General features: G+C 47.9%; 1 protein-coding gene across 1 annotated transcript; it reads left to right on the top strand.

Moving 5' to 3' along the window:
- Window positions 1-26,801, top strand: SDC1 (syndecan 1). The gene is made up of 6 exons (XM_054630648.2): window positions 1-150; window positions 679-934; window positions 21,996-22,077; window positions 23,113-23,606; window positions 23,786-23,915; window positions 24,438-26,801. Exons 2-6 carry the CDS (start codon window positions 878-880, stop codon window positions 24,602-24,604), a joined length of 930 nt encoding a protein of 309 aa, XP_054486623.2. The 5' UTR covers window positions 1-150; window positions 679-877; the 3' UTR covers window positions 24,605-26,801.

Genomic DNA, 26,801 nt, shown 5'->3' with positions numbered 1-26,801 from the left:
TGCCAGAAATCCCGTTCCGAGCAGCAGAAAAACGTGTGCACGAAGGCACGGGCAGAGGCTACGGGGCCGGCCCCGGGGACCCGCCAGCAGGAGGGAAGACACCTCACTTCCCCAGACACGCATTTTCTGGGGGAGAAGCCCCCACTGGAGGTGACCGGCATCTAGGAAGGTTGCCCTGGGTGTGGGGCCACCGGGGAGCGCTCCCGCCCCTCTCTCCGGAGCGGCGCCGGGGGGAGACAGCCGAGCGCCCCCGGGCTTTTCCCACAGTGAAACGGGGGAAAAGCTTGTAACAGTTATCATTATTATTATTGTTATTATTATTATTATTATTTTGAATTATTATTTTTAGCGAGAGGGAAGGAAGCTCGGCGGGAGCAATGCCTCTGCCAGAGAGGAAATCTGGGAATGCAGTGGAAGGGAAGCGGCGGCTGCCGGGGGACCGGCCGGGGAGCGGGGCAGAGCGGCCGGGGAGGGGGCACCGGCGCAGGTAGCGCGGCAGGAAGCGGGGGCGGGCGGCGGGGCAGGGCGTGCCGGCCGGGCCGGGCTGGGGAGCCGGGCTGAGCCGAGCCGAGCCGAGGGGAGGGGAGCGGAGGCGGGGCCGGCCGGGGGGTGGCCGTAAGGTGAAGGTTGTTGCAGTGGGTTCATTAAAAGACAGAGTTCAACTCCTCGCCATCGCAGAGCGCTGCTGGGAGGCTGGTTCGGCTGCGTGCGAAGGGGAAAAAGGAGGGAAATAAAACAAAACAAAAAAGAAACCAGAAAAGGGAGCAAACCCGCAGCTACTTAAAACAATTCTAAGAGGAGCGGAGCAAGAGCGGCGTTGGAGACGGCGGGAAGCAGGGGCAGGCTGCGCGCTCCCGAGGCCCGGCGAGGAGGAAGGATGATAAACGTGGTGGCCCTGTGGCTGGTGGCCCTTTGCTTCCAGGCTGCTGTCCCGGTGAGCCGAGCGGAGCGGGGCGGGCGCGGCGCACGTGGGGCGGCGGGGCCCGGGTGCGGAGCGGGGCCGGGTGCGGGGCCAGGGCGGCGGGGCAGGGTGGGCCGGGCCGGGCCGAGCTGGGGGGACAGCCCGGCTCCCCGCTTCGACGGGCTCCCGCAGGGGATCGCAGCGGTGCCCAGCCGTGCCGGGGTGGAGGGCTGCGGTGGCCTTTGTGCTGGCGGCGGGCCCCAGCCCGGCTGCCCCGGCAGCCTTAATTCAAACCAGACCCGCCGCGGCGGCTCCCGACCTGCCGGCGGCTCCGCCCCGGGGCGCCGCGGGGCGGGCGGGCGGCACTCCCCGCACCCCCCCGGCCACGGGACCCCTCGGTGCGCCCGGGAGGGCCGGGGCGGGGGGGTTCGGATGCTGCCGCCGCCCCTCCGGCGTGTCGCGCCCCAGCGGCGGTGAGCGGCGGGTCCGGGGAGCGCTGGCATGTGGCCCTTTGTGGTTCGGCTGTGGCCAAGTCACGGGTGGCTCCTGAAGCTGCGGCGCTCCTGCCGTGCCCCGGCACAGCCCCGGGGAGCGCGGGTTGGTGGCTCTCCGCCGCCTTTGTGCCTGAGAGCCCCGGCCCAGGGCAGGGTAGCCCGGACTCTGGTTTCTGCCGCTGAAACAAAGGTCCCGGTGCTGCCCGGATGGGCGCACGGCCGCGCCGGTGCTGGCGCTCCCCGGAGCGTGGTGACCCCGCGGCAGCGAGGCCCGTCCCGGCTGCCGTGTCCCGGGAGCCGCTCTCGGGGCAGCCCGGAGCCGCGGGGCGCGCTGGTCCCGCAGCAGCAGCAGCCGCCAGGTGTCATCCGCGGACAGGGCATGGCTCTGCTCCCGCTCCCGCCCCGCCAGCGAGAGCCTTTCCGCGGAAACCCGGCCCCGCAGCCCCGTGAAGTGCTGTGCTCGCCGCTTCAGGTCTGTGCTCGCAGCCTGGGCGGCGTCGAGCCCCGTGTGCGGTCGGAGGGTGCGGGCAGGAGATCTTGAGGCCGCGCCTCGAGGGGCGCAAAGCCCCAGTCCCGTCGCTTTCTTCTGAGATGTGGGACATGCTTCTTTGCTTCCCATGTGGTCCCTCACCAGACCCGAGTGTGAACCGGTTGTGGAGTCTTCCCCTTTGGATGAGTTAGGAGAAAAAAGTGGAGCATGAGATAGTTTGAGCAGGCAGGGCCATCAAAGTAAAACTAGTGGGGTTTCTTCTTTTTGAAATGATTGATTTAAAACTTGCTTAGGGGTAAACTGCAGCACCAGTCGGATAAGGAGTGGCAGAACAAAGTGCACAGTGGGATCTGAGCTGCTCAAAATACCTCTGGTTTTGCTGTACCATTCTGTCTGTGAACTTTGCCTATAGTTCTGAGCATGGACCCTCCTGGCCCACATGGCAGTGAGTCGTTATGAGATGGCTAAAAATTACAAACATGTGAGTGTAGGCAGCACTGTTCCATGGAAGGAAAGCTCTGCTCTCAACTTCTGAGTAAGCTTCTGCTTAATGAAGTGGGGAAACTGCAGTTAATTTGCAGCCTCTGTATTCTATTTGGATAAAATTCCCCTGTGATAAATATTCCTTACTAGAAATTAGAAGGACACGAAGTAAATGCTTGTCTGGAGTTCTCCTGTGCCTGTGAGATGCTCAGGCCTGGCTGGCCTTTCAAGGGGTTTCAAGGGTGAGCACACAGAGGAGCAGAGGTCCTGGGGCTCTCCAGGGTGACTCAGCACTGAGGCTGTTTCCCTTCTGGTGATCACATGGCTTTTTTCCCCATGTCAGAATTTCAGTGACATGGACTAATCTGCCTTTCCCACCCATCTGGAATAATTATGATTTTGCATTGAGTGTCTGAAAACCTCTTGTGTTGAAGCAGAGTGGCCTCGCACAGTACTTTGAATCTGCCAGACTGCAGTGCTGTGGGCATTGCCATGGTTGTGTTGGGTTCTTGGTGGTCTGATTGTTGGGATGGATGCCACTCCTGCTGGCACATGGCTTGGCCCTTGGCTCTTGCTGTGTAACTTGGCTCATCTATGTATATTGTCATTGGAATAATAAACAGGAGCAAGAAACTGTCCAAACAATAATTGTTTTCTTCCTGAGTACTCTTACATGCAGGAACGACTGAGGAGGTTCCTGATCTCCTTCAAGGTGACACTCTATTGCTTAAAACAATCTTTATGAGAGTAATTGCCCTCTGTTATTATGATGGAGACATGGACTTCCTTGAAATTAGAAGGTTGATACATCTTACCATTTTAAGAGTTTAACCTTGTTATTCTCTAAAATAGAAACTTTTACAAGGTATAACACTGCCCAGAAGCCAACTGATCCTGCTGCAAGAGGGCAGTGGGCAATCCAGCCCCTATGGTGAGAGGAGGAGGGTTCTGATTGTTTTGTCTGGTGTAGGTGCATGCTGGTGGTTGACAGAAGCTTACCAGAGCAGGCCAAACCTTTTTCCAAGGGTGATGTCATATCTGAACATAAACTAGTTAGAAGAAATTGGGTAGTCCAGCTCGCTTGTTAAACACGCAGGCAGTGGGTACAGAGGAAACACTTCTTTTGTACAGCATGCACAGAACAGTGTCACAATATTCATCTAGCACTGTAAACAGAGCTGCTCCATCTGAACACTGACTTGCTGGTGGCCACCTCCCGCTGAAATGGTGACTGCTGTATCTGGTCAGTTCTGAGTAAAGCAGCAGCAAATGAGCTGGGGTTTGTATGGTGTAAGGGGGCTCTAGTGCAGTTTTGTAGTCTTTGTTTCAGGTTTCTCTCAGTTTCAAGTGGTGAGAAGAGCTAACGTTTTAATGGCAGCACTCTGAAATTTCTGGAAACAAACAATCCTCTCTAACAACCTGAGACATGTTACAGCAAGTGCAAGAAATCTGTAAGCCTTCTAAAATTAAGTTAGTGTACAAACCTGAAATGTAGGCTGCTGTTTTAGCAGCAAAATCGGTCCATTTTAAGTATGTGTTTTGCATTGCCTGTACTCAGATGTCTCCAGGTGGCCTGTATACCAGCACTCTGTCCTAACCTTGTTTGAAGTGATTCCTGTGTCCAAGAACCATACTAATACCTGTGAGAGAGACATTCCACACTTGTTTCTGGCATCTGAGGAGCTGGGATTTTAGGCCCTCCTTACAGGGAGGAGGGAGCTTCTTGGGAGGGAGAAGATAGGGCCTTCTCCTGAGTAGGTACTGCTAATTATAAAATTGCAGTGCTTCAGCATTGCAGCGTTAGTGTTTTCATCCTAATAGCTTTGAGATAATAAAGAGTAGAAGACGTCTAATACAGCACTCCTTGACAGCTGAAGATTGATGGGCTTGCTATGTTCAAATGGCACTAGTCCCTCAGAACAGCGTTCAGCTGATGCTGAAGCACCTAAATGTAGGTGTCTGTGTGTGCTGGGTGCTTAAGCCCTCATTAGAGTCAAGGCGATGTAATCGGTGGAGCCAAAGAGGGCGATTATCTGACCAGCCCCTACACGTCTGCTCCAAGGTGAGTTGCTTTGTCAAGGCTTTATTGGCTAGATCTCAAGTTGCCTATAGAGGAGCACAACACCTTTACTCTGGTGCCTTTATCTAGAGCGATTTAGCTCAAAGTGATGGACTTTTTATCTGTGGGAATTAATCGTAATTCTCTCCATAAACAAACAGACTGGACAGAACTAACAAAGCAGTGGGGAGCATCAGCTGCTGGCTAGAACAGCAGCTCCCTTCTAGTGTAACTGTAGTTTTGCTCTGCTAAAGAATGTGGAAGAAATTAGGGATTATAGCTGGGTCCCATCTCAGCATTCTGAAGTGAGCAGAATATATATGAGCAGAAACATAAGTGGTTGTATTTGGGGGGGATGGTTATGAGCTGTTGGGTTAGCATCAGAGCACTGTAATATTTAAAGACACTGTTTATTTGTGGATTAGATGAGAGGAGCTTTTGTTACTCTGTAGACTTTGATACAGGCAGTGAACTTACAGTGGGGAAGTTGTTTTGACCAAGAGTGCAAGGACTTCTGATGTTTCTTATAGGCTCATTTCTGAGTCGAGAAGATATTCTTAAATGCAGAAGGCATGTGGTGTCTCCTTTGGAGTGCTGAGTGTTCAGCTTTGCTAACAAGTCTCTAAGTTAGGGCTGACAAGTGTGCTTCACCTGAGCTGCAGCTCTGCTGGCTACTGGTGCACCACAGCCATGAGCCTTATCTGGCCTGGCTAGAAACTTGGGACAGTGCCCTTTCTACTGTGGGGATGCTCATGGAAAAAATACTGCTCTGTGAAGCCTAACCTCAAGGTGAGATAACATTTGGACCTCCTACAAGCAACTCTTGTGGGGCAACATCTGCTAATGTGGTGGTTTCCCAAGCTCTCTGTTTCTCAAGCAGTGCTTGGCTGCAGTTGGCATTCTGGGTCTTGTGGAACCGGCATGGGTCCAATGGAGTCTGTTAGCTTGGGCTCCTTGCCATGCTCCACTGTAATGTTTGTATCTTGCTGCTGAGACCAGTCTCACCAGTGAGGCTTGCTCCGCTGGATGGGAACCAGTGTGTTAGTGGGATTTGGATGGAGTTGGCAATAAAACTTCGCGTTGAGTCACTGGAGCTGCAGTAACAACTGAGTCATGGAGGTGTTGTAAGTCGTGGCCTTCCCTGCTAGGCTTCTAGTTAGAAACTCCTTGGGGTATTTGCAGTTGAAGAACTCTTGCTGCTTCACCTCTGTGTCTTACTGCTCTGCTCTCTGGCAGAACTATCTTCTCTATAGCCCATGTTTTTGCATCATGGCTCTCCTTAACGTCCACTCATTTTGTGTCTTGGTGTTCAGGCTTTTCTAATAACTGAAAGGTCTTCTGGATTGCTCTTGCAGAATGACTCCTGACTAAATCAAGGGTGCTGATGTAACATAGGAAACTGCCTGACAACCAGCTTAAACTACTCATGGGTATCCTGCCATGCATGAAGGCTCTGTGTTTTCATACTCCACTGTGTAGCTTTTCTACACTGCCTGTGCAGTAATGTCAATGTCTTCATTGCCAGTCGTAGAAGCAAAGGCTGACGGTCTTGATTTTTGGCTGTGGGCAGTCCCAGGTACACACTCCTGTCAGGCAACCCTCTGCAGAGTACAGCCAGTTCACACAACAACTCCTCAGAGTGCACTGGCTCCATCACCTGAGCACACACAAACCATAGCTGGAGACTGGGGCTTGCTCTTTGTCTGACTCTGCCATGTGATGAGGAGCTTGTTGCCCCTTTTAAATGTAAGGAAACTTGAACTCTGTTCCACTTGGAAGGGGAGTGTGCTGAATGCTTTCTGGGCGGCACTGCAGACTGTGATTGTCCTGTGCTGTACACAGGAAAGCTCTTGCTAATTAGTTCCTAATGCTGGTGGCTGTACACATCCTGGTCGGAGGCAGGCAGCAGCTCCAGTCCAGCCCCTTGCTCATATAGGGATTACTGGAGGAGCAGGCTGTAGATTGAAGCCAGAGGTGGGCAGGGGTGAGTGGAGCCAGTCTGCTTTCTAGAGAGCAAGTGGTGATTAATGTAACGAGTTCCAGATGAGAGCTCTTGTGGAGCTCCATGTCATAGCAGTGGCGCTGCTGTGGCTGTGCTGGTAGGAAGCCTTTGTATGAATATGATCTCCGGGGATCAGAGCTGGCAGCTACAGTGCTGTAGGAAGAGACTACCTGGCTCTTTCCTGTCCCGGAACAGGATCCCATTGTCCCATCCCATGTTGTCTTTTCCTATGCTTTGAGACCAGAAGAGAGGAGAAATACAAATATAGGTATATATTTATAGAGAGGGACATCTATGCCTGTCACATGCTACTTGTTATCCAGCTGACAGCAGAGTTTGGAGGCTGTGTGCCCTGGCCCTAGCATGGTGATCTGGGAGATTTGATACCTATGCTCTGCACAACCACAGGTGCTCAGAGCAGCCTGTTGATCTACCAAAACATCAGTCTCTGCTAAAAGCATCTGCAGAGGAGAGAACTTGTTATCCCATTGACCAGCTAATAGGGATCTTCTTTAGGGACAGAGTCCAGGCTTTCTTCAGTCAGGAAGCTGATGGGTAAAGCCCAAAGTAGAGGAACCACAAAGCTTGCCTGAATTCATATCTAACACAGATGCTAATATGTGTGATATTCTTCACTCACTTGCTGTGCTCTGTTGCTTATGAAACTGTGACAGAGACTCTCACACCAGCAGATTTCATGGACAAATGAGATTTGTCCACCTCACTGGCTCTGGCAGCATGTGAGTGGCACCTCCATGCAGTGGAAAGTGGTGGTGAGGCTTGCATCGAAACTTGCCCAACAGCCTGCAGCTAGACAGCTTTGACTTCTAAATCTCTTTCTGTCCTAACGGAGGAATCATCTAGATCGTGACTACTTTCCCATCAGTGAACAAAGCACGGAACAAAAGAGGCTGACTCTGGCATGTCTGGGCAGTGGCAAGGAGTGCTGTGCTATCGTGCTCTCACATCGACTGACTCATGGCCTGCAGAAGAAAGCTGCTGGCTTAATCCTGCAGCAGCACCAGCTCCCTCTGAAGTGTGTTTAACCTGCAAAAAGTTCCCCAGTCTGCATCTGTAGTTGCACTGAGCTGTGAAACACTGGTGAGCTTCTTTCTACACAAGCTGGAAGATGCAATTAGGAATAATTAGAAGTTGTTACTCTGGTAGCTCAAGAGTGTTACATGCTCAGTGTACCCTCCCCCCTACACCCAGCATGCAGCCAGAAGGGGTTAAAAAGATTCGCCAAATGTTCCTACACTGGTGCTTGTAAGTAAATGTGGTGGGTTGGCCCTGGCAGGGCACCAGGTACCCACCGAAGCTGCTCTGTCACTGCCCTTCTCAGCTGGGCAGGGAGAGAAAATGCAACAAAAGACTTGTGGGTTGAGATAAGGACAGGGAGAGATCCCTCACCAGTGACCATCACAGGCAAAATGGATTCGGCTTGGGGAAATGAATTTATTAGCAAACAACTCAGAGTAGGATAGCAAAAAGTAAACCCACATCTTAAAAACACCTTGTCCCCATTTTTCCCCTCCTTTTTTTGGCTTAACTTTAATCCAGATTCTCCAGCTTTTCCCCCTAGGAGTTGAAGGGGGTGGGGAATGGGGGCTGTGGTTGGTTCATCACACATTGTCTCTGCTGCTCCTTCTCCTCAGGGGGAGGACTCCTCACAGTGTTCCCCTGCTCCAGTGTGGGGTCCCTTGCAAAGGGTTTGTCTCTACAAACTTCTCCAGTGTGTGTCCTTCCCATGGGCTGCAGGTCTAAATCACTGCTCCAGTCTGGATCCCGTCCATGGGGTGCAGTCCTTCAGGAACAGGCTGCTCCAGCTTGGGTCCCCCACAGGGTGACAGGTCCTGCCAGCAAACTTGGTCTGCTGTGGGCTTCTCTCTCAATGGGGGCTACAGGTCCTGTCAGGAGCTGCTTCCAGCATGGGCTTCCCGTGGGGTCACAGCCTCCTTTGGGTATCCCCTTGCTCTGTTGTGGGATCCTCCACAGGCTGCAGGTGGGTCTCTGCTCCACTGTGGACCTTCATGGGCTTCAGGGGCACAGCTGCACTAGGGGCTGTGAGGGAATATCTGCTTGGGGCCTGGAGCTCCTCCTGTCCCTCCTCCTTCACTGACCTTCCGGTCTGCAGGGTTGCTACTCTCGCATATTCTCACTCCTCTCTTCTCTGGCTGCAATTACTCCTGTGCAATAACTTTTTCCCCTTCTTGACTGTGTTATCCCAGAGGCACTGCTTGTGTCACTGATGGTCTCAGCCTTGGCCATCAGTGGGTCTGTCCTGGCTGGCTGACACTGGCTCTGTCAGGCACAGGGGAAGTTCTGTCTTGTTAGAGAAGCCACTCCTGTAGTTCCCCTGTACCAAAATCCTACCATGCAAACCCAGTACAGTAAAGCATGTTAGACACAAGGTGTCTTGTGACCAGCTTAAATGCTAGAGCCACAATTGTGTAGGAAATCTAATTGTCTGGCCCATTCTGTAATGCACCCCCCTCAGCAGACTGCCTGCTAAGAACCTTCCTGTGCTTATTTGGGGGCATACTGCTTGGCAAGGCTCAAAACTATGCCATAAATCATTCTAATAATATGATGGTATTGGTGGTGTTCTGGTGCCTGGGGATGTTCTCTGATATTATTTAATTTACTAGTATGATGTAGCCAGTGGGTCTCTGGCTGCAGGCCCAGAATATTATGAAGTTGAGAAAACTGCAGTATCCAGTAAAAGAAAGTGAAAGTTCACAATAGAGGATCACAACTCTTCTCTTGGAAACTGAGCCTGTTTTGGATAATTCAGAGAGCTGAGCAAGTACAGTTGTGTGAGAAGTCTGGTGAAATCCATCAGCTGAAGGTTGTGAGGTGAATACTGCACACCTGGGACAGCATTCAGTGTTGTTATGATGGTGCTGGTACATGCCAGTGGTTCAGCCTGTGCTTTTAGACTTGGCCCATAAAGTGGTCCTTCAGCATTTTGTGCTGGCTAGAGTTGGTAGTCACAGAGTAGACCCAGACATTTATTCATATATATATATGAAATATCTTCAACTTAGTGATGTTCGAACAGTGTCTTATGAGTTTGATCTGTTGTTATGTCACATCTTGGCTATGCTGATGGCACCTCTTGACAGAAACTGGTCTGCACTAGGGGACATGCTGTGTGCTAGGAGTAACTTGGTAGTTACTATCACCTTGCCTTGCAATTTTAGTGCTGTTTTATTGACTTGTTGTGGTGCCTGTCAGTCTGTCAGCAGTGGCATTAGTGGTCTAATGGAACAGAAGTGGCTCTTGTCTCTTCACAGTATAGGTGTGTGAAACACAGGGATGTCTAAATCACAGCTTGAAATCTTAGTTGCCCATATGAGGCAGGAGAGCATCCCGAGTGCACAAGCATGGTAGCATCTCCCACTAAATTCTAACCTCCCCACCTGATTTGATGGCTGCTCTGAAAGAAGGCCCTGGGGAAGACAGGTCAACAAGCTGTACACCCAAAAATGACAGCAGATGAGGCTTGGATAACAGCTGAGATCAAAAGGAAGCTCTGATTTATCTCACCTTGTAACAGTCCCTCATTCACAGCTCTGCTGTGCAAATGTGGTGTGAAACAGTGTAACTGGGTGACTGGGTCAGAGTCAGTTTAATCCAGTAGGTCTTTGGGCAAGAAATGCCTAATGTCCATTAATTAGATGAGTGGAACCGTAGGTGACTGGAGCACAATTGCAGCAGCAGGGTTTTTCAAGTCTGTTTCTGGTGGGAGGATTTCATTTGGTGCTTCATCACTGGAATGATACTTCAACACCCTCGTGACTCAGCATGGAAGTACACCAGTCAGATCTCATAATCTCACTGAGGTGTTGCATAATTTAACTGTGAATGGTGCAACTGCTGTCAGATCTTTGTAGCATGTGCAGGATTAGCAGTGCTTTTGTAAACCTGAGCACAGAGACCATTAGTGTCCTCGGAGGGAGTGCTGTGAGCTTGGTCTGTGCCATTTCATGTGGGTAGATCCCTGGCTGTGTGCTCCAGTGCTTGTGAGCATGAATGTTTCTCAGAGGGAATCCATGCAGTCTCACCTGTGTTCCACCTTAGAATAACTCAGTGGAATGTGGTCCAGCCTGTGCCCAAAGACCACCTGAGCTGCTGCTGTTTGTTCCAAGGAGAGCAGTAGCACCCACAACACTTGCATGGTGCTTTTCTTCAGGAGCTGCCAGGACTGTTGTGGAAGGAGGGGGTAATGGTGAAAGTGCCTCTTTGAGAAGACTCTTGGGATAGGGAAACAGGGTATTCCTGATCTGAGATGTGCCTCCTGCTTCAGGGGGAGATGTTTCAGTCCTTTAGTGAATGGCTTAGTCATGGCAGTGTAACTGCCTCTGTTACAGGGATGACTTGTGCATTATAAACAACCTTGGCTTAGTCAACACTGAGATCCTGTGGATAAGACAATGTGATAGCATGCCTCATAATGTAGGGAGAGACTTGATTTCATCAGATCTAAGCTGGCAGTGGTGAGCCATAGAAACAAACATAAAAAGAAAACCAAGAATCATAGAATATACTGAGTTGGAGCTCCACAAGGATCATTGAATCCACTGTGTGCTAGTGTAAGACCTGCCAAGAGGCAGGAGCTGCCTTGCATTGGGTCAAACCCAAAATGTAAAGCTGCCTGCATGGTCTGTGTGAGTCCCGCCACTGCAACCACTGGCTGTCGATTGGGACTCATGAGTTCATTCCTAGCAGACTGGTGCTGGTTGCTGTGAGCCCTGCTGAGCAAGAACAGAGTCACTTAGAACTGTTTGGAGCTTAGCTGTGACCAAATCAGAAGGGTGCTGTGGAATGCCAACTCTTGGCTCATTTTGCTGCCTAAGTTTCGCTTCTGTAGCTCCCTTGCAAGTAGTCAAGGTCTTCTGTACCAGACTGACAAGCAACAGCACCAATCAATCGGGTTTTGGGATGTCCCTGGTCCTGCCATCTGGTGTGCACATGTGAGAGAGAGATTGCATTGGTGCCTGTTCAAGCCAGGCGGCTCCTTGTGGGTGCTTCCAGTCCCCTGATTCATCAGCTCTTCAGTGGGGGTTGTGGTTGAAAGGGCTGGTGGTGATGCTGCAACTGAGAAGTTGAGTTTTAGATTTATATTGAAATGCAGCATTCCAAGGGAAAACATGTCTGGGATGCATGTATGGAAAATACAGATTGTTAGCTGTCCTGGCTTAGGTCCTGTCACCGCAGGACAGTAGCAAAAACTAAGTTCACAAGCCTTGGAGACTTCATTGTGCACCCTCTGAAGAAAATGTGGAATTTTCACAAAAGCAATCAAGGAGGCTTTGTCTTGGGTTGTTGAGGCTTGGGTTGTTGTCATGATCTGAAGGAGCTGGTGTAAGTTAGACTGTGAGCAGATCAGCTGGGAAGATAAAGCAGAGTTTGATAGCAGCAGGCCTGGCAGCTGGCAAGTGTTTCTGTCACTGAGGTGTGAGCAAACAAAAGGTAACTTTTGTTGTCCTGTCCATATCCGGTTGCTGCAGAATACATCCTCTTATAAAACATTATCTGGGCAGTTCTACTGTAACTCTCTGTAACTAATTGGAACACCTGGTCAGCTTTTTTGCTGTTGTAAGGCCAAGCATTTGTAAGTTTAAGTAGTCTTACTTAAGTTTACCAATGGCTTTAGCTGAGACTTTTGGTACTCCTGGGTTGCAAGTTCATCTTTCTGCTGAGGTTTAAACAACATCCTAGCTGCTGGGAGCCATAAGTCCTGCCCTAAGTACAGGCTTTTTAGTTTGGTACACTAGGGATTTTTATCTGAAACTTGGATTTCACTAATTTAATATAGCACTGCAAGCAATTTGCTCAAATTAGAAACATGTATGCATCAGTAGTAGACTGAAAATGTTTCTATGATCCTTCAAGAAATCTTAGAGCTTGGTCTCCTGGCTCCTTGGCATATCTCACGTTAGGTAATTGCTGGACTTCAGGGTGGAGAAGAGGGAAACTCTTGAAATAAGAACCTGAGTCTTTTCCTATCCTTGTGTCTAGACACTGAAGGCTTTTGCGTTTTCTCTTGTCTGACAATTGTTCCTGGCTGTGTGTTGGCTTCTCTTTCTCAGGTGAAGCAGAACAGTGTCTTTCTCCCTCAGAATACTGTGTAGCATAGTGATGAGGTGGTTTTTGACTTCTGGGATCACATCTGCTCAGGTCAGAGCACTTGTGCAGCTGTAGCACTGCTTGTGGTAGTTTGCTGATCACATTAAAGCTACCATGGAGCTCATTTGAAATGGGTAGTAGTTCCAGCAAGCAAGTTGCACAGCATTTCTCTCCAGGAAACAGGCTTCCCTAGGCCAGAGGCCCACGTGTTCTGATGCTGCTGAGAGACATCAGCGATGCACAGGGTGCCACCACCCCAACTGGAAGAGCTGAGATGCCACAGACCACATCTTGCTTTGCTATAGGCACACCTCTGATTTCTGAGCTGGGACTTCCTGAGCTGACTGGCTGAAGATGACAAGAGCAAGCTGTGCTCCCGTGGGACCAAAATCCCTGAGCTGCCTCTGCCATGTCCCCACACTGGTGTGCTGCAGGCTTGTGCTCTGTCCTGCAGCCACGGCCTGGCCAGGAGGAGTGTGAGGGGCCGGGCCGGGCCCCTCGTGCAGGGCCGAGCCCCTCGTGCAGGGCCGAGCCCCTCGTGCAGGGCCGGGCCCTCCCCCGAGTGTGGGGCCGGATCCCTCATGCAGGGCCGGATCCCTCATGCAGGGCCAGATCCCTCATGCAGGGCCAGATCCCTCATGCAGGGCCGAGCCCCTTGGTGTCCTGGCACGTGGCCCACAGCCCCACACTGAGCATTTGGAGTGCACAGGGCTTCTGGGACAAGCCAGTCTCAAATGGAACAAATGGGGGCACTCACCACCTGCAGCTCTTGCCTCAAACCCAGTCCTGGGCTCCATTCAGCAGCCTCAGGGCTGTAATGCCACTGGTTGCTTCGCTGGGAGCTGGGTGGTTTCTGAGGTGTGTGGAGAAAGGAGCCTGGCTTCCCCAGCCCACTGTTGCACTTGTCAGGATCTCTGGTTCTGCAGCAAGTTTAACTGCAAGGACACTTCTCAGTGCTGATTTGCTGAACAGGGTGAGTGCTGTCAAGAGCTGGGGCAAGGAAAGGAATTTGCCTCCACCACAGGTCAGCTGGTTGGGAATAATTGGCAAAGAATGCTGAAGACATAAGCTCAGTGTGTTTATATGTGCTGGAGGCAGCACTGCAAAGTCCAGTCTCTTATTTAAAGTAGCTGTGGCTGCTGATGCCTTTTGTGAGGTGAGTTGCTCTTTCTCACCTGAACTCCACAGCAGGGGCTGCATGTGTGCGGGAGGAAGAGGCAGCAGGTATTTAGATCCTGTCACTTCTCATTTCTTCTGCTGGCAAGAGGGTTGCATTTATCTGTGCTGTAGTTACCAGTACGTGTGGGCAATGTGTGGGTTTGGGCTGCTGGAGTCCTCTGCTGGATAGGTTTCCATTCCATAAAGATTTTCTGCTTGCCAGCATGCTCCCCTCTTTAGCCTTACTTTGTCAGGTTTCAGGGATGGGTGGCCCACCTCTAGCCTCTGCTGAAACCAAGCAATTCATTGTCTGTTCCTTTCTAAACAAGCAGATGAAGTGGCTGTTGCTGTAAGAATGACTCTTCCCTGCTGGTTTTGCTACACTAGGAAGTAGGAAGTGCTGGTGACTTTCAGTCAGAGGGTTTTAAGACAAGCTAGGTTTGCCTAGTCTTGACTTAGGCAACTCAGTGCTCATCTCTCAAGCCAGCTTAAGTAGATTGAAATTAATTTCCCAGGATGGACGGCCTCAGTGAAGTGCACCTACTTTGCACAACCCTTTGAGCTTATATATTGGCTGTGGCTTTCTTTTGCTAGCTCAAGCAACAAATGCCTGAACTATCAAGTATGTTAAAGAGCTGCAGGGAAGGATCTTTAAAGAAAAGTGGTTTATAACATAAAACTGAACTGGCTGCTTCTCTTGAGATTAGCTGCAGGGAAATGAGCTTTCTCATTAGACTGCATCTTCAAAGCACTGACTGCCTTGAATGTGGGAGACAAAAGGGACCTCCACTTTTGGCCATATTGTGACAGCCTGTCAGTGATACGGAGTTAAGCTGCGTGCCTGTTGTGTGCCACGTCTGTGCATGTGTTGGTCTGTGGTGAAATTCAGTCTTTGGCCTGGGCTGCATTGCTTCACTGGAAGGAGCAGGTTGGTGTGGGTGAAAGCAGTGTGTAGTAACTTCCTTGTTTAATACATAGTCCAGGTGAAAAAGCAGGAGCATAGGCTGCAACTCACTTCTCTATTGCTGAGGAACTGAGCAGGCTTCTGCTGGAGCTGGCTGAGAGGGACTTGAGAGGCAGCTGAGCTCTTCTGCATCAGAGCTGGCACGGTGCTCTGTGCACTGCTGGCACAGAGGGTTCCCATGCACAGCTGCTGTGCTGTCCCTGCTGCCATGGGCATGGCCATGAGCTTCCCCTGCTGAGGAATCCATGGCCCTCTGGGACTCCAGCTACTCCAGCTTTGCTCAGCCCTCTCTGATGAAGGATGTTCAGTGTACTCTTTGTCAGGAATAAATGGCAATTGCACTGGGTCTCCTGTAAAGTTCAGGTGGCCCAGGATGAAAGCAGAACTGCTCTGGTTTGAGCAACACATCTGTGTAGCCTTTGCTACTGTGTATTCAGCCTCCCAGGAGGACCGGGAGAACTCAGAAGCACTGCTGTCAGACCTTGGAACAAACATGATCCACGAGCAGACACTGCAGAACCCTCCCTACAGCCCCTGTCCCTGCTCATTTTTGTATGAACCTGTGTGGCCCTCTGAGTCAGGCTCTGATTTGCGTGTTGCCTGCAGTCTGGTGATGTGCATTTCCATAATGCATGGCAGGCTGGGGAATGAGTGTCAGCAGCCCAGAGTGCAGGCTGTGAGCCTGTGTGAATGCTTAAGCAGCCCTGGCTGCCACGCTCTGCCCTGTGCCAACACAAACACTTGGGCATTCATGCACTGAGTAGGATTGGGAAACTGGTCCTGCCGGAAAATTCTTTGCATGATATTTTATCCTCTTCTTAATTTTTTTTCTTTTTTCTTTGGATTTGTTGGGTTGGGGTTTTTTTTAGGGGGGAGGTTTGTTTTGTTTTTTTTTTTTTTTTTCCCCTTTGCTTTTTCCTTTTGTTTAGTTTAACAAGAGCAGTTCCCTGATCTGGTTCACCATGAAAGTGCACAAACAGACGTGCAGGGGATGGTCCAGGAAGCATGAAGTGACATGCTCTTGTGGGAGGTGGGAGTTGAAAGGGCCCTGCTGTACAGTGTGAAACTTAACCTGGTGGCGACAGGCTGGTTCGTTTTTGCTCTTGGCATGTTGATTACTGTGTTTCTGCCCTACTTAATTAAAAAAGTTGCTGTCACTCTAAGGAGAAAATGTAAAGCTGATTGGGCAATAGTGTGGAGCTTCTAGAAGCACTGGCTGCTCTGCCTGTGGAGCAGCTGGATGCTCTTCCTTGGTCACTGCATCTTGTGCAGGGGATCAGAGTATGCTCCTACAGCTGGAAGAAAAGTAGGATCACGGCCTAGTGAACAGTGGGCAGTCTACTGTCTGTTTTTTTTCTCCCCATAGTGGAATAGATCTTAAGAGCTCTCATCCTGTTTTGAGCAGCTATTGGAAGGTGTTTTGCTGCCTTTGAGAGCTGAGTGCCAAGAGGAAACTACTGTGTAATGATCAGGGAGTTCAAACATAACTCCCTCAAAGATAGTTCCTCTCTCACGTCACCAGGCAAAAATAGAAGAGGACACCAGTAAGAATGCAATTAACCAAGATTTTCCATATTTCTTTGCACTAATAATGGTCTGATAGACAAGCAGCCAGATTAACTGGCTTGCTTACCTCTTTCTGCTAAAATGGTACTTGCCTTGCTGAGCAAAAGAGCTCCCTTTGCTTTCCACTTGCTTCTCTGTGGAAGGAGCACCCTCTGAGCTATTCTCCAGCCTTGCTGCATGTGGCACAGATTGATGGATGGAAGGGTGGGGATGCTGAAGCTTGTTGATACACATCAAAAGGTTGTTGAGGGCTTGGGAACACCACCATCTGAAACAGGGAAGGTACTAAGAAGTGAGAAGTGCTGGTGACTTGGTTTGTAGAATCATAGAAGGGTTTGGGTTGGAAGGGACCATAAAGTTCCAACACTCCTGTTGTCACAGCAGTCCTTGATTGAAACACTAGCCAGGGATAAAATACTGCTGAAATCTAGGCTGTCCAGCCTTTGAACTGTGTGTGGGGTGGTTGGTAGCTGTCCTTGGCCTGTGCTGTTAGTCTGCATCTTTGGCTCCTCTAGGAAGAGAAATACTTCATTAACCTACGTGATCACCAGGGAGCACCAGGGTTTATTTTGAGCAGTGAAGTAGCAGGAGAAACACCTGCAAGAGAATTTAGGTGAGGTGGTGCCACACTGCTGCTGAGTTCTGGTGTAACAGGCTTGCATGCAAGCTTCAATCTTGACTTACCATATAAAAGCATCAGCTCTCTTTCTGCTATTCCAGAATTTATGGCGGACTGTTAAAGAGAAGATCTGCATGGCCAACTTAATTCCAGAGTCTGTATGTATGTATGTAAAAGAAGGGGGATAGGTGAGGATGCTGCTGGTGGGTTTTATATGATTGGGGTTTTTTTGGTTGTTGGGTGGTTTTCTTTTTAATTTCTTTTTCCACCTTAACCATTGAAGCTGTCTCCCAACCATGAACATCTGGGATTGGAGTTAATTGTGCATGGGCTATTAACTGCAGAATATCAAGGCTTAACAAAGCTAAAGTTTCCTTCAGCAGGTGGTTTTGTCTTCCCCCCACACTAATACCAATATTAGGTTGAGGTTAGAATCTCTTTGTGCTGCTCTGCCTCAGATAGCATTTCTGCTCTTCAATGTATAGGAAAAGGTGAAAGACAAACCTTTCTGTTTGAGTTTATTTAAGAATTAATTGTTCAAATCCTTTTGAAAGTATTCTTCTAGATGCTCTATTGTAGCCAATTTACAGGACAAATGTTTGTCTTGCTCTTGAATATCTCTTAAACAAGAGCAAACTATTGGTTTTCCTTCCCATGCAGTTGCAATACTCTCACAGGATGGTTAGGGAGCTGTTTGAGGTGGGAGAACTCATTACAGTTCATTCTTTTTCAGCTGAGTAAGAAGGATTTATTAGGGGAAATAAATGTGCAAATTTAACAGCTTTATTCAGATAATGGAGGATTTCAAGTGTTTTTGACATTGCAGATCACTAACTGGATTAAGAAGAGTTGGATACAAATCATCCTTAATCTAGTTAAGGGCTTGTAGCAGCTTGTGGCAAAGCCAGTGGTTTTGCTTACCTCAAAGAGCAATTTGAGAAAAGCTCTTTCCTTTTGCATGTATCAAATTAAATAAATGTGGTTCCCAGTTGGGGCAGGGTTAGATCAACTAATCAACTACAAATCTTCCCCTCATCATGAGAGAGTGCTTCAGATCTCTGCTGTAGCAGGAGGGAGCTCTGTAGCAGCTGATGGGATAAGCCCAGAAGGACCTATGCTTTGAGACTCTGACCAAGATGAAGACTGAAGAATAGTTAAAAATGATACTTTAAAACAGAAAAAAAGTCTGGATTATGTCGGCCTTCTGGATCCAATAATATTGCTAATGAGTTGTGAAAGCCTGGCCCATTGTTGATTAAATTGAAGATGCCACTAAGCAGCTTTCTGGTTGTCCCAGCAGAACTGAATAACTATTGTTCTGCAACAATGCAGTGCTCAGCAAGAGCAGAAGCTAACAGTCACCCCAGGGTTTCCCCTAAACAGGCTGCTTTGATCCTTGTGGAAGAGGGTCTTCCACTGGTTAATGAGAACTGGTTAAATTATATCAAAAATACAGTTAAAAATTTTAGCCCTCACATGCAACTGAATTCAGTGACAGCAAATCAAAAGGACTGGACAAGTATTTCCAACCAGTTGTCTGAACTGCTAACAAAACCATACAAGCTTGTAAAATGGTAAAAAAGCAACATATTGTAAGTGCTCAATAAGAATGTAACGACTTTTTGACTAGAGTACATGAGATACCATCCAAGATCCACTCTCTGAAAGGTAGAGTAAGCTTGTTTTAAGCTGGAATTATTTTCAGCTCTTTTGTATGATAGCATAACCCAGTGTTCTGTACCCCTAATCCTCTTGGCTAATCAAAACCTTTCCCATTGGTGTAAGTCAGCTTTAGTAAAAGGTCATTGAAAAACCTTGACCATGAGGTGTTTGTTCTTTGAACAGCACAGTCTGTCTTCCTGATGCAAACCCAAATTAGTTCAGTCCCTTCCAATGCTGTCCTGAGTCAGTGTTTTCTAACCTTGCTGTGTCTGAAATCCTTCAGCAGCAGATCATCATAGAAGCATGGCCTTTCTGCAGTACTTGTGTTTTGTGGGGAGGTTACCATCTTTTATGCCCGTTGTAGCTGTAATTTATGGAGCAAGAAATGTAGTCCTTATATAACCATACAGTTACATAAATTGGGCAAATGTTCCTTAATGCTCGTGTGTCATGAAATTGGATGATGTCACGAAATTACAGCACTTTGTGGGTATTCTGACTGCTATCCACATGTGCATAATCCTGTATTTCCCTTGAGTATTTGGGCCAAAGAAAGTCCCTCTCAGATCCCAAGCCTCAAGCTGCCTGGTTAAAGGGAGGTGCCACAATACCCAGAGGAGCAGCTGGGATGAGGGGACAAGACCCCTGGGACATGTAACTTCACTAAGTTCTCATATAAAACTGTGGAAAGCAGGCTTTGCTGGTCCTGATTCATGTTTTCTATTATTCTTACGTGCAGCAGCCAGCCTCAGGGGTTGGTGGGTCGTGTTTGGAGAATGGGTGCTGAGCAGCTGCTGGACAGCTCTGCCCTGGAACACCTCGGGTGTCTCTTGGTTTAGGCTGAGCTGCCCTGGGCTTCTCTCCTCTGAGGAGGCCCTCACTATCCCTGCTCAGATACAGGAATCAAACTAGGACTCAAATGGGTACATAACAAAGGCTGTGGAGAAGCAGAGCTTGCAGCAGCCTGGGAAGAGGCTCGGAGCTCAGGTGTGTGGGGAGGTGTTAAGGGTAGGGTGGCTGGACACACTCCTTAAGAGCAAAGGAAATGTGGCACAGCTGAACAAGCCACACCTATTCGACCCCTCAAGGCGAAGGGGTGCAGGGTCAATAGTCAAGATCAAGAGTTGCCATTTTATTTCTTGGGAGTCTGTGATCCTTTCAGGAGGATTGTTGAGGTCTGCAGGCAATCAGTCTGTCCAGGTGTTGGAAATCTATATGAGCTACCCCTGAATATTCAGATTTGGGGGAAAGCTATTGATCCTAGCTGAATGTGTATGGTGATACAATCTTAAACTGTATTGGCAGTGCCTTACTTCAATAAAAAGCTGGAGAGTTTGCTTTCTAGCTGCTTCCAGGAAGTTTTCCCACTGGGAGGAGAATGCAACCCCCACCTTTAGCAGCACATTCCCCTTTTGCACTCAGCCAGGCTGAGTAAAAGAACAAAGGGTTGTGCTTGCCACTGCTGGTGTGAGAAGTGAGAGAGAAAAATGGTCTCCAACCCCCCATCAACAAAAACAGTGCCATTTCTAAGGCCTCACTTATCTTCTGACAGTACTGGGAAGGGCACATGAGGGAGCTGAGTTGGGCAGCCTGGCAGTTCTTTCTTTATTCTTTATGCACCAACAGTTCGTACTCTTTAATATTTGAAGTGAAGTGAGATCAGCCCGTGTGAGTCACCACCCTTGGACACAAGAAGGAAAACACATGGGAAGCACTTATCTGACCTACTTTCTGTGTAAGGGTGCAAAAGCTCAGTGCAAACAAGCAGGGACAAATCTAAAAGTCAAAATTACCTCATGTCTTTCCGTTAAGCAAGAGATCGAAGGGCAATTCACTCTAGAAATATGCTTGCAGAAGCTTAAGGAATAGTACTTTGGGGTTTATTTTTAGTAGGGAAGAAAAGAGCTAAAAAAATGTCTGTATGAGGGGGTTTTATTCCTAGTTTTTTGTTATTAAAAAAAAAATCATAGCTACAATAATTGCCTTATTAAGATCTTGGGGCTGAATAGGCTGGTGGCAACTTGGTTACTTGTCTTCAGAGAGGTAGAATCTAATGGGCTAGTTAACCACCTTGGAAACTAGTTCTGTTGAAATGTGGGGAATGGATAAAGTATTAAGGATGGAAGAGAAAAATGGATAGACCTGGTATCTTAAGAATAACAAGGAGATAGGACCAGTAAACACATCCATTGTGGGTAATAAAGTGACAACTAAAGAGCTGGATTGTTTTGACAATACATAATGGTGCTGGCTAACTTCTCCCTGGGATGAGGATGAATGTTATATTCAAAGTGACGCTGTGTTAATGCAAGCTAGAGAGATACAGTGGGCCTGGTGGCAAGAATGTGTCCTTTTTTTACATAATAAAATGAGACTTTGCACTTCTTGGGATCATAGGGATCCCACAGCTTGGATGAGTCAATGTGACATCTAAACTTGCAGATGGCAGTGCTGGAAAGGGGTGACAAAGGTGACTTTAGGATGGGCTAGAAGTCAAAATTTGAGGAAACGGGGAATGTAGTTGGGTGTCAGAAAGATGAAATTTGGAAGAAGTGACTTAGAGGGTTTTGGTTTGAAATCTGAGAAGGGAAAATGACTGGTTAGGTAATGGTAGCCCTGCAGAAATAAACCTGAGGCTCGTCATGAGCTGAGAGTCAGGCATGTTGTAGTGATAGGAGCAGTAAGTGTATACAGCACAGGCCAATGAGATGCATGAAATAATCATTCTGTAATTAGTAAACTAGTAAACACTGAAAGAGTGTTGTCTTCTTTGGAGATCCTGAGAGTAGCTTTGAGTGTTGTATGCTCTGACAAACAAGTGCCATAGAACAGGGATTTGGCCTCTTGTTTCAGCAACTGGCTGGGTAGTGCACTCCTTGGAGTGTAAATGGAGAAAGTTCAGGGCTTATTCTCCAATAGTGAAGGCTGGCTTCTATCTCTGGATTTATTTTGAGTGCCCACACATAGTAAAAAGGGACTTGGATTCTCCTTCTAGCTAGCTCAGACCAAAGCTAGGTGCTTTGGTTTCAGATATATGAACAGTATTTGAGTCATAAAGGGAAGAAAACAAACTATTTTGCCTTCCCTTCTGCTCCTTAGAATTAATGCAGTGATTTGCAGATGGAGTGGTTGGTAGATAGGGAAGGCACAGTCAGCACCTGAAACAGGCTGGTAAGGACTGGGCATTGCCTGCTCCCAGGATACAACACTGAATGGATTCCTTGCTTTCTTCTTTGCCAAAGCAACTGCAGCCTGGAAGCAGTGCAGAGAAAGGAGACAGCAAGACTGACCTTTCCAACACTAGAGCTACTCTTCTGGGGAGGGGAGCTGGAATGAGGGAAGAAGAAAAATGCAGTCGGAACAAAAATTTTGTGCGACCTCTAGGAACCCCTAGAAGACTCTGTGCAAGCAACCTGATCACTTCAATCTCATCACTGACACATCTTTTTGCTCTTCTCTTTAAAGCAAACTACAAATCTGGACCTTCCCCCTGAAGACCTTGATTCATCTGGTGATGAGGAAGACGCGTTCTCAGGTTCAGGTGCAGGTGAGTTATTAGCAGTTGTGCTGGTAGTGCTTGATCCTTCTAGGATGTGGCACTTGAGATCTCAGTAAGCACCCAAGGGAAGGGGGTAGAGAGAGGAATCCACTCACCCACCTACCCCAGAATATGAGAGCTGGGAACAGAGAAAGAGCCTAATCTATTAATCTTGTATTCCTTGAGATTCTCACAATTAGTAGAAAATGAGCTGTAGGAGACTTGAGAGGGAGCAGAAGCAGAGGTAGACTCCATGTGACTGCTACTGTGAGATGTGTGAAGAATGTTATGAAACTGGAGTGATTCTTCACTCATGGGGAAGAGAGATCATAACAAGGCCCTTTATGAGCAGGTAGGAGATAATGTTTGAAGGTGTGTAAACCCCAGCCTACCAACATGTATCAAGTACAAACTTTATCTGTCATCAGATGTGCATGTTCCCATGGGCCATAGGTATTTATAAGTGATAAGGGGGATTTGGGGTAGGGGGAAGAGTCTATAAAAATGATTGTTAGACTGCATGAGAGAGACCCTTGGTGTTCAGTACTGAAGTTGAGGGGATGCTAGTGAGAAAAGAGCAAGCTATTGAAAGCTGAAGCATGCTATGCTTCTGCTTCCTTCCAGCCACAAATTTGTATTTTAGATTATACTCTGAAGAAATTAAGACCCTGAAATCCGTTCCAAATGCGGTTGAGACTGAAGGTGTGACTGCTCTGAATCAAAAGTGTTTATGGAAAAAGACTCAGATATCTACACTGAGGAGTCAGTGTACTGAAAGCAGATTTCCCTTGTCAACCTCACCACAAACAGGCACTTTTGGCTTGGGGAGAAGCAGATGACTAACAAAGTATTGCTGAATACCACATTGGTCTGTCCCTTCCTTATTCCACTGAAAAGGATGAGGAATTAAAAACTGAACATTGGTTATTATGAAAATTGACTGTGAAGGTTAAGCATCCTCCTTAGACCAGTGTCCTAAAGATACTATTAATAGGCCTCTAAACTGGCCAAGGGTTTAATATTTTTTGTTTGTTTGTTTTGCAGGTCCCCTGACTGATCAGTCTCACACTTGGAAAATCCCAGGAGAATCAACTAATTCCTCAGCAGTGGCAGCACCAGTGGATTTCAGTGAGCAGCCATTTCATGGGATTGAGAGCAGAACTGAAAAGGAAGCAGTATCTCCTTCTGCAACCAGTAATCCAGTGACAGAGAAACCAGTTGTAGCTGTGAAGGACGAATTATCCATCCTGGGCTCACCTGATGGGAAACCAGCAAGCCATGTAGTCACAACAACAGTGAGAAGTCCTACTGCTCACTTCCCTTCCGTGGTTCATGTGACTCCTTCAGAAGCTTCTGCTGTGGTCCATGAGCTTGAGCCTGAAGTCCCCAGCTCTGATGTGCCAGACACCAAGGATGTCCCTGAGCCCCACTCTACTGTCCACGGTGAGGGAGAGGTGGCTGCCACCCCCGCTGCCACAGCTCCGGAGGACGTTGCTCCTACACATGAGGAGGTTTCTGAAGTTGGCTCTGGAGACCCGGTGAGGACTAACAGTTCTGACACCCTTTGCAGGGACATGTCGTCTTTAGGTAGCATGTACGAAGTTGGTTTGGTGGGAATGGGTGTTAATTAGTCAAAACCAGTGATTGGTTTAATGGGTTATGTTGGTAGACAGACATGATGAGAAACATGAATAACCTGCCCTGTATGTCCCAACAGGGAGACTTCATCTTGACTAAAGACGAGGAATTTCTCCCCACCCAGAACTCAGAAGTACTGGCTGACTCTGAGAGGAATGCCAAAGCAGCAGGAGCCTCGGGAATTATGGACAGAAAAGAAGTTCTTGGAGGTACCAAATATTTTGGATTTCTAGTTGGTAAAAGCAGATTCCTGGAGTCTCCTGGAAGAAGCTGCAGTTGTGCAAATACATCTCTGAGCAAGGATGCCAACCTTTTATGTTAGACCTCTGAAATGAGGGTGATGATTCTGTGATGTCAAAACCTTAACAGGGGCAAATATTAGTCTGCTAATAGCAGCTAGCAGTGGCTGCTTTATCTGCAACTTTGTTTAAACCTCTTCCTTCACTCCTCTGAAAAGTTACAGTAAAATTTCTCTGTTGCTGCCTCAGTCAAATTACCAGGGTTGAGCACCATAGCCTTGTGTGCTGTGCAGCATGGCCCAGTGGGAGATCCATGTCCCTGGGACTGGCTGCTGTATTTGAGCAGGTGCTTGGTTTGGGAGGGGACAGAAGGACACATTAATTTAAGTCATTAAGCCAGGGATAGGTAGGGAGCAATCTGGAACTTAAAATCATAGTAGCACTATCTGGTATGGCATTTAGAGTAATCTGTGTCTTTTTCTCCCCTTCCAGGTGTTATTGCTGGAGGACTTGTAGGCTTGGTGTTTGCAGTGTTTCTAGTTGCATTTATGCTGTACAGAATGAAGAAAAAAGATGAAGGCAGCTATTCACTGGATGAACCAAAACAGTCTAATGGAGGATACCAAAAACCACACAAACAAGAGGAATTCTATGCATAAACACTGATCTTCAGGACACTTCTTATTCCATCTTTCTTGGACTCTTCTCTCCCTGCACGTGGACCTCCTAGTGTGCTTTGCATTAAACTTAAGCCATATGATCATTGGGTTATTTGCCCTTACCACTTTGCCATTGGAAATTTTTTAACTACAAAGTAGATCTGGATTCATTGAACATTCCCTGCTTTCTTGCACAACTTGGTTTTTTTGTTGTGTTTTTTTGGGTATTTTTTTAACAGAATTGGAGCTGCAAGTTCCTAAACTCACCTTGGTTTATCTAAAGACTGCTGGGACAGGCGGTGGGGAGAAGATAAGGGAGCACTGTATGTATAAAACTCTTGATATTTAGGGAAAGGGCTAGCAAGAATAACCAATTACCAGTGCTCACACTCTGTATAGCAGGGGTCCTTCCTATTTAACTCATAGATGTGTTTTGAGTGTAACAAGTGGCTGTGCTGGGCAGACATTTGGTACACTGCTATCCTCTAGCTCTTTCTGACAGCTGTATTTGGAGCACTTAATGCCTATGAAACATCAAGCTGAACTTGATCTCTGCCAAAAGGAGGTGTGAGGGGCAGGGTAAACAAATGACTGTCACATGGTTTAAAATAACTTATATTTTGGAAGCATTATCCCATACTCAGAACCAGTTCCTAAGCAGCTGGTACATACACTAGCAAAAAACAAACCCCAAGAACCCCAAAACTGAGCGGAGAGCTAATTTTGCCAATAGTGTTGGGCTGTCCCACTACACACCCGCTCGCTCTCGCTCTCTCTCTCTCTCTCTCTCTTTCTCTCTCTCTCTCAAGGCTTAGGTAAGAAGTAGATTTTTCCAAGCAGTCTCATCTCAGACATTCCCTTTCCTAGGTGCTGAGTGGAGGTTGGCTGTCCTGCTGCCTGATCTCACCCCGGGCAGTAGCAGGCGACAGGGGCCGTGTTGTAGCACCTCCGGTCACCGCGGCTGTTTCAGAACAGGTGCTCTGCCCTCTGTGCCACAGGGTGCCGTGGCACACAGGGCTGGGAGGTGGGGAGCAGCACCTCATGGCTGCAGCTAAGGAGTAGAGAAGCATCTGAAATGAGCCTGGGGAAGGCTTGAGTGTAGGTGGCCTTAAACAGATACAACAGTTGGTGTGCTTGACTCTCACTACTCCGGAACGGCTCCTTGGAAGCTGTTCCTGCACTTTGGAGAGAAGCCACTCCAGGGATGTCAGTCTAGTAAGGGCAGAAAAGCACCCCCTGAGCACAGTCTGGATGCCTGAAGCTGTGTGTGGTCAGTGTGCTGTCAGATGTCAGGCACTGGGGCCTCACTGGGGGTCTGGAGTTCTCCAGAGCATCTCAAACTGCAAACACAAGTGTGGTGTTCTGTACAAGCCTTACTTCTGCTCTGCCTTTGGGTAACTTCTTGCCACTTCAGTTCCTCGTCACTCAGTGCAGAAGGTATGGGGTGGGTGGAGGAGTGTTTACAACTGATGTAAATATTTGTACTGTTGAGCTAGAGGGAATGATCAGAGTACATTGGACAATATTGCAACAGTTGGTACTAATGTTGCATGTTAACAGACAAACTTAAAAACCTGTGTAATTTAAATGAAGTATAAAACACTCCTGAGCTGCCATGCAGCTAAAATTGGTGCCTTCGCTGCAAACACAAGAAAAAAACCCCAAAATACCTTGATTCCAAACTCTTCTTTATGCACGTGGAGAACTTGTGCATATGTGTAGCTGGCTGGTTTTTTAAGTAAAACTGCAACAACCATTATGGTTTTTTGTTAGGGTTGTTCTGTTTTCAGTTGTTTTGTTATTTTGGGTTTGTTTTGTTTTGTTTTTTTTTTTTTACCGAATGAATTTTTATAGGTTAATGCAATGACCAGATGGTGTTAATTTCAGCTGTAATTCTTTGCTTTGTATAGGAATGTAGAAATGTTTGATAGGTCTATCTATGAAAAGGTTCTTGTAAAGCACAGGAAGATAAAGTAGTAAAATTCAGTTGTACCTCACAACCTTGTTAGGGGGAAAGGAAAAAAACTGTATATTTTGGTAGTCTTAACTGACAGTTTGTGAAACAAACATGACATTCTGGATTATTTAAGTGGTACAAATGAAAAATGAGTTCTGACAGAAGATGCAACATTGGGTTATCTGTATGCCATGTAAAGGTATACTGCAATAAATGGCATTTTGGCAAGAACGTGTCTGA

Source organism: Agelaius phoeniceus, chromosome 3 (assembly GCF_051311805.1).
Source record: "Agelaius phoeniceus isolate bAgePho1 chromosome 3, bAgePho1.hap1, whole genome shotgun sequence".
Taxonomy (NCBI): Eukaryota; Metazoa; Chordata; class Aves; order Passeriformes; family Icteridae; genus Agelaius; species Agelaius phoeniceus.
Note: the sequence above shows the minus strand (reverse complement) of the source record. Positions and strands in the feature narration are given on the sequence as shown.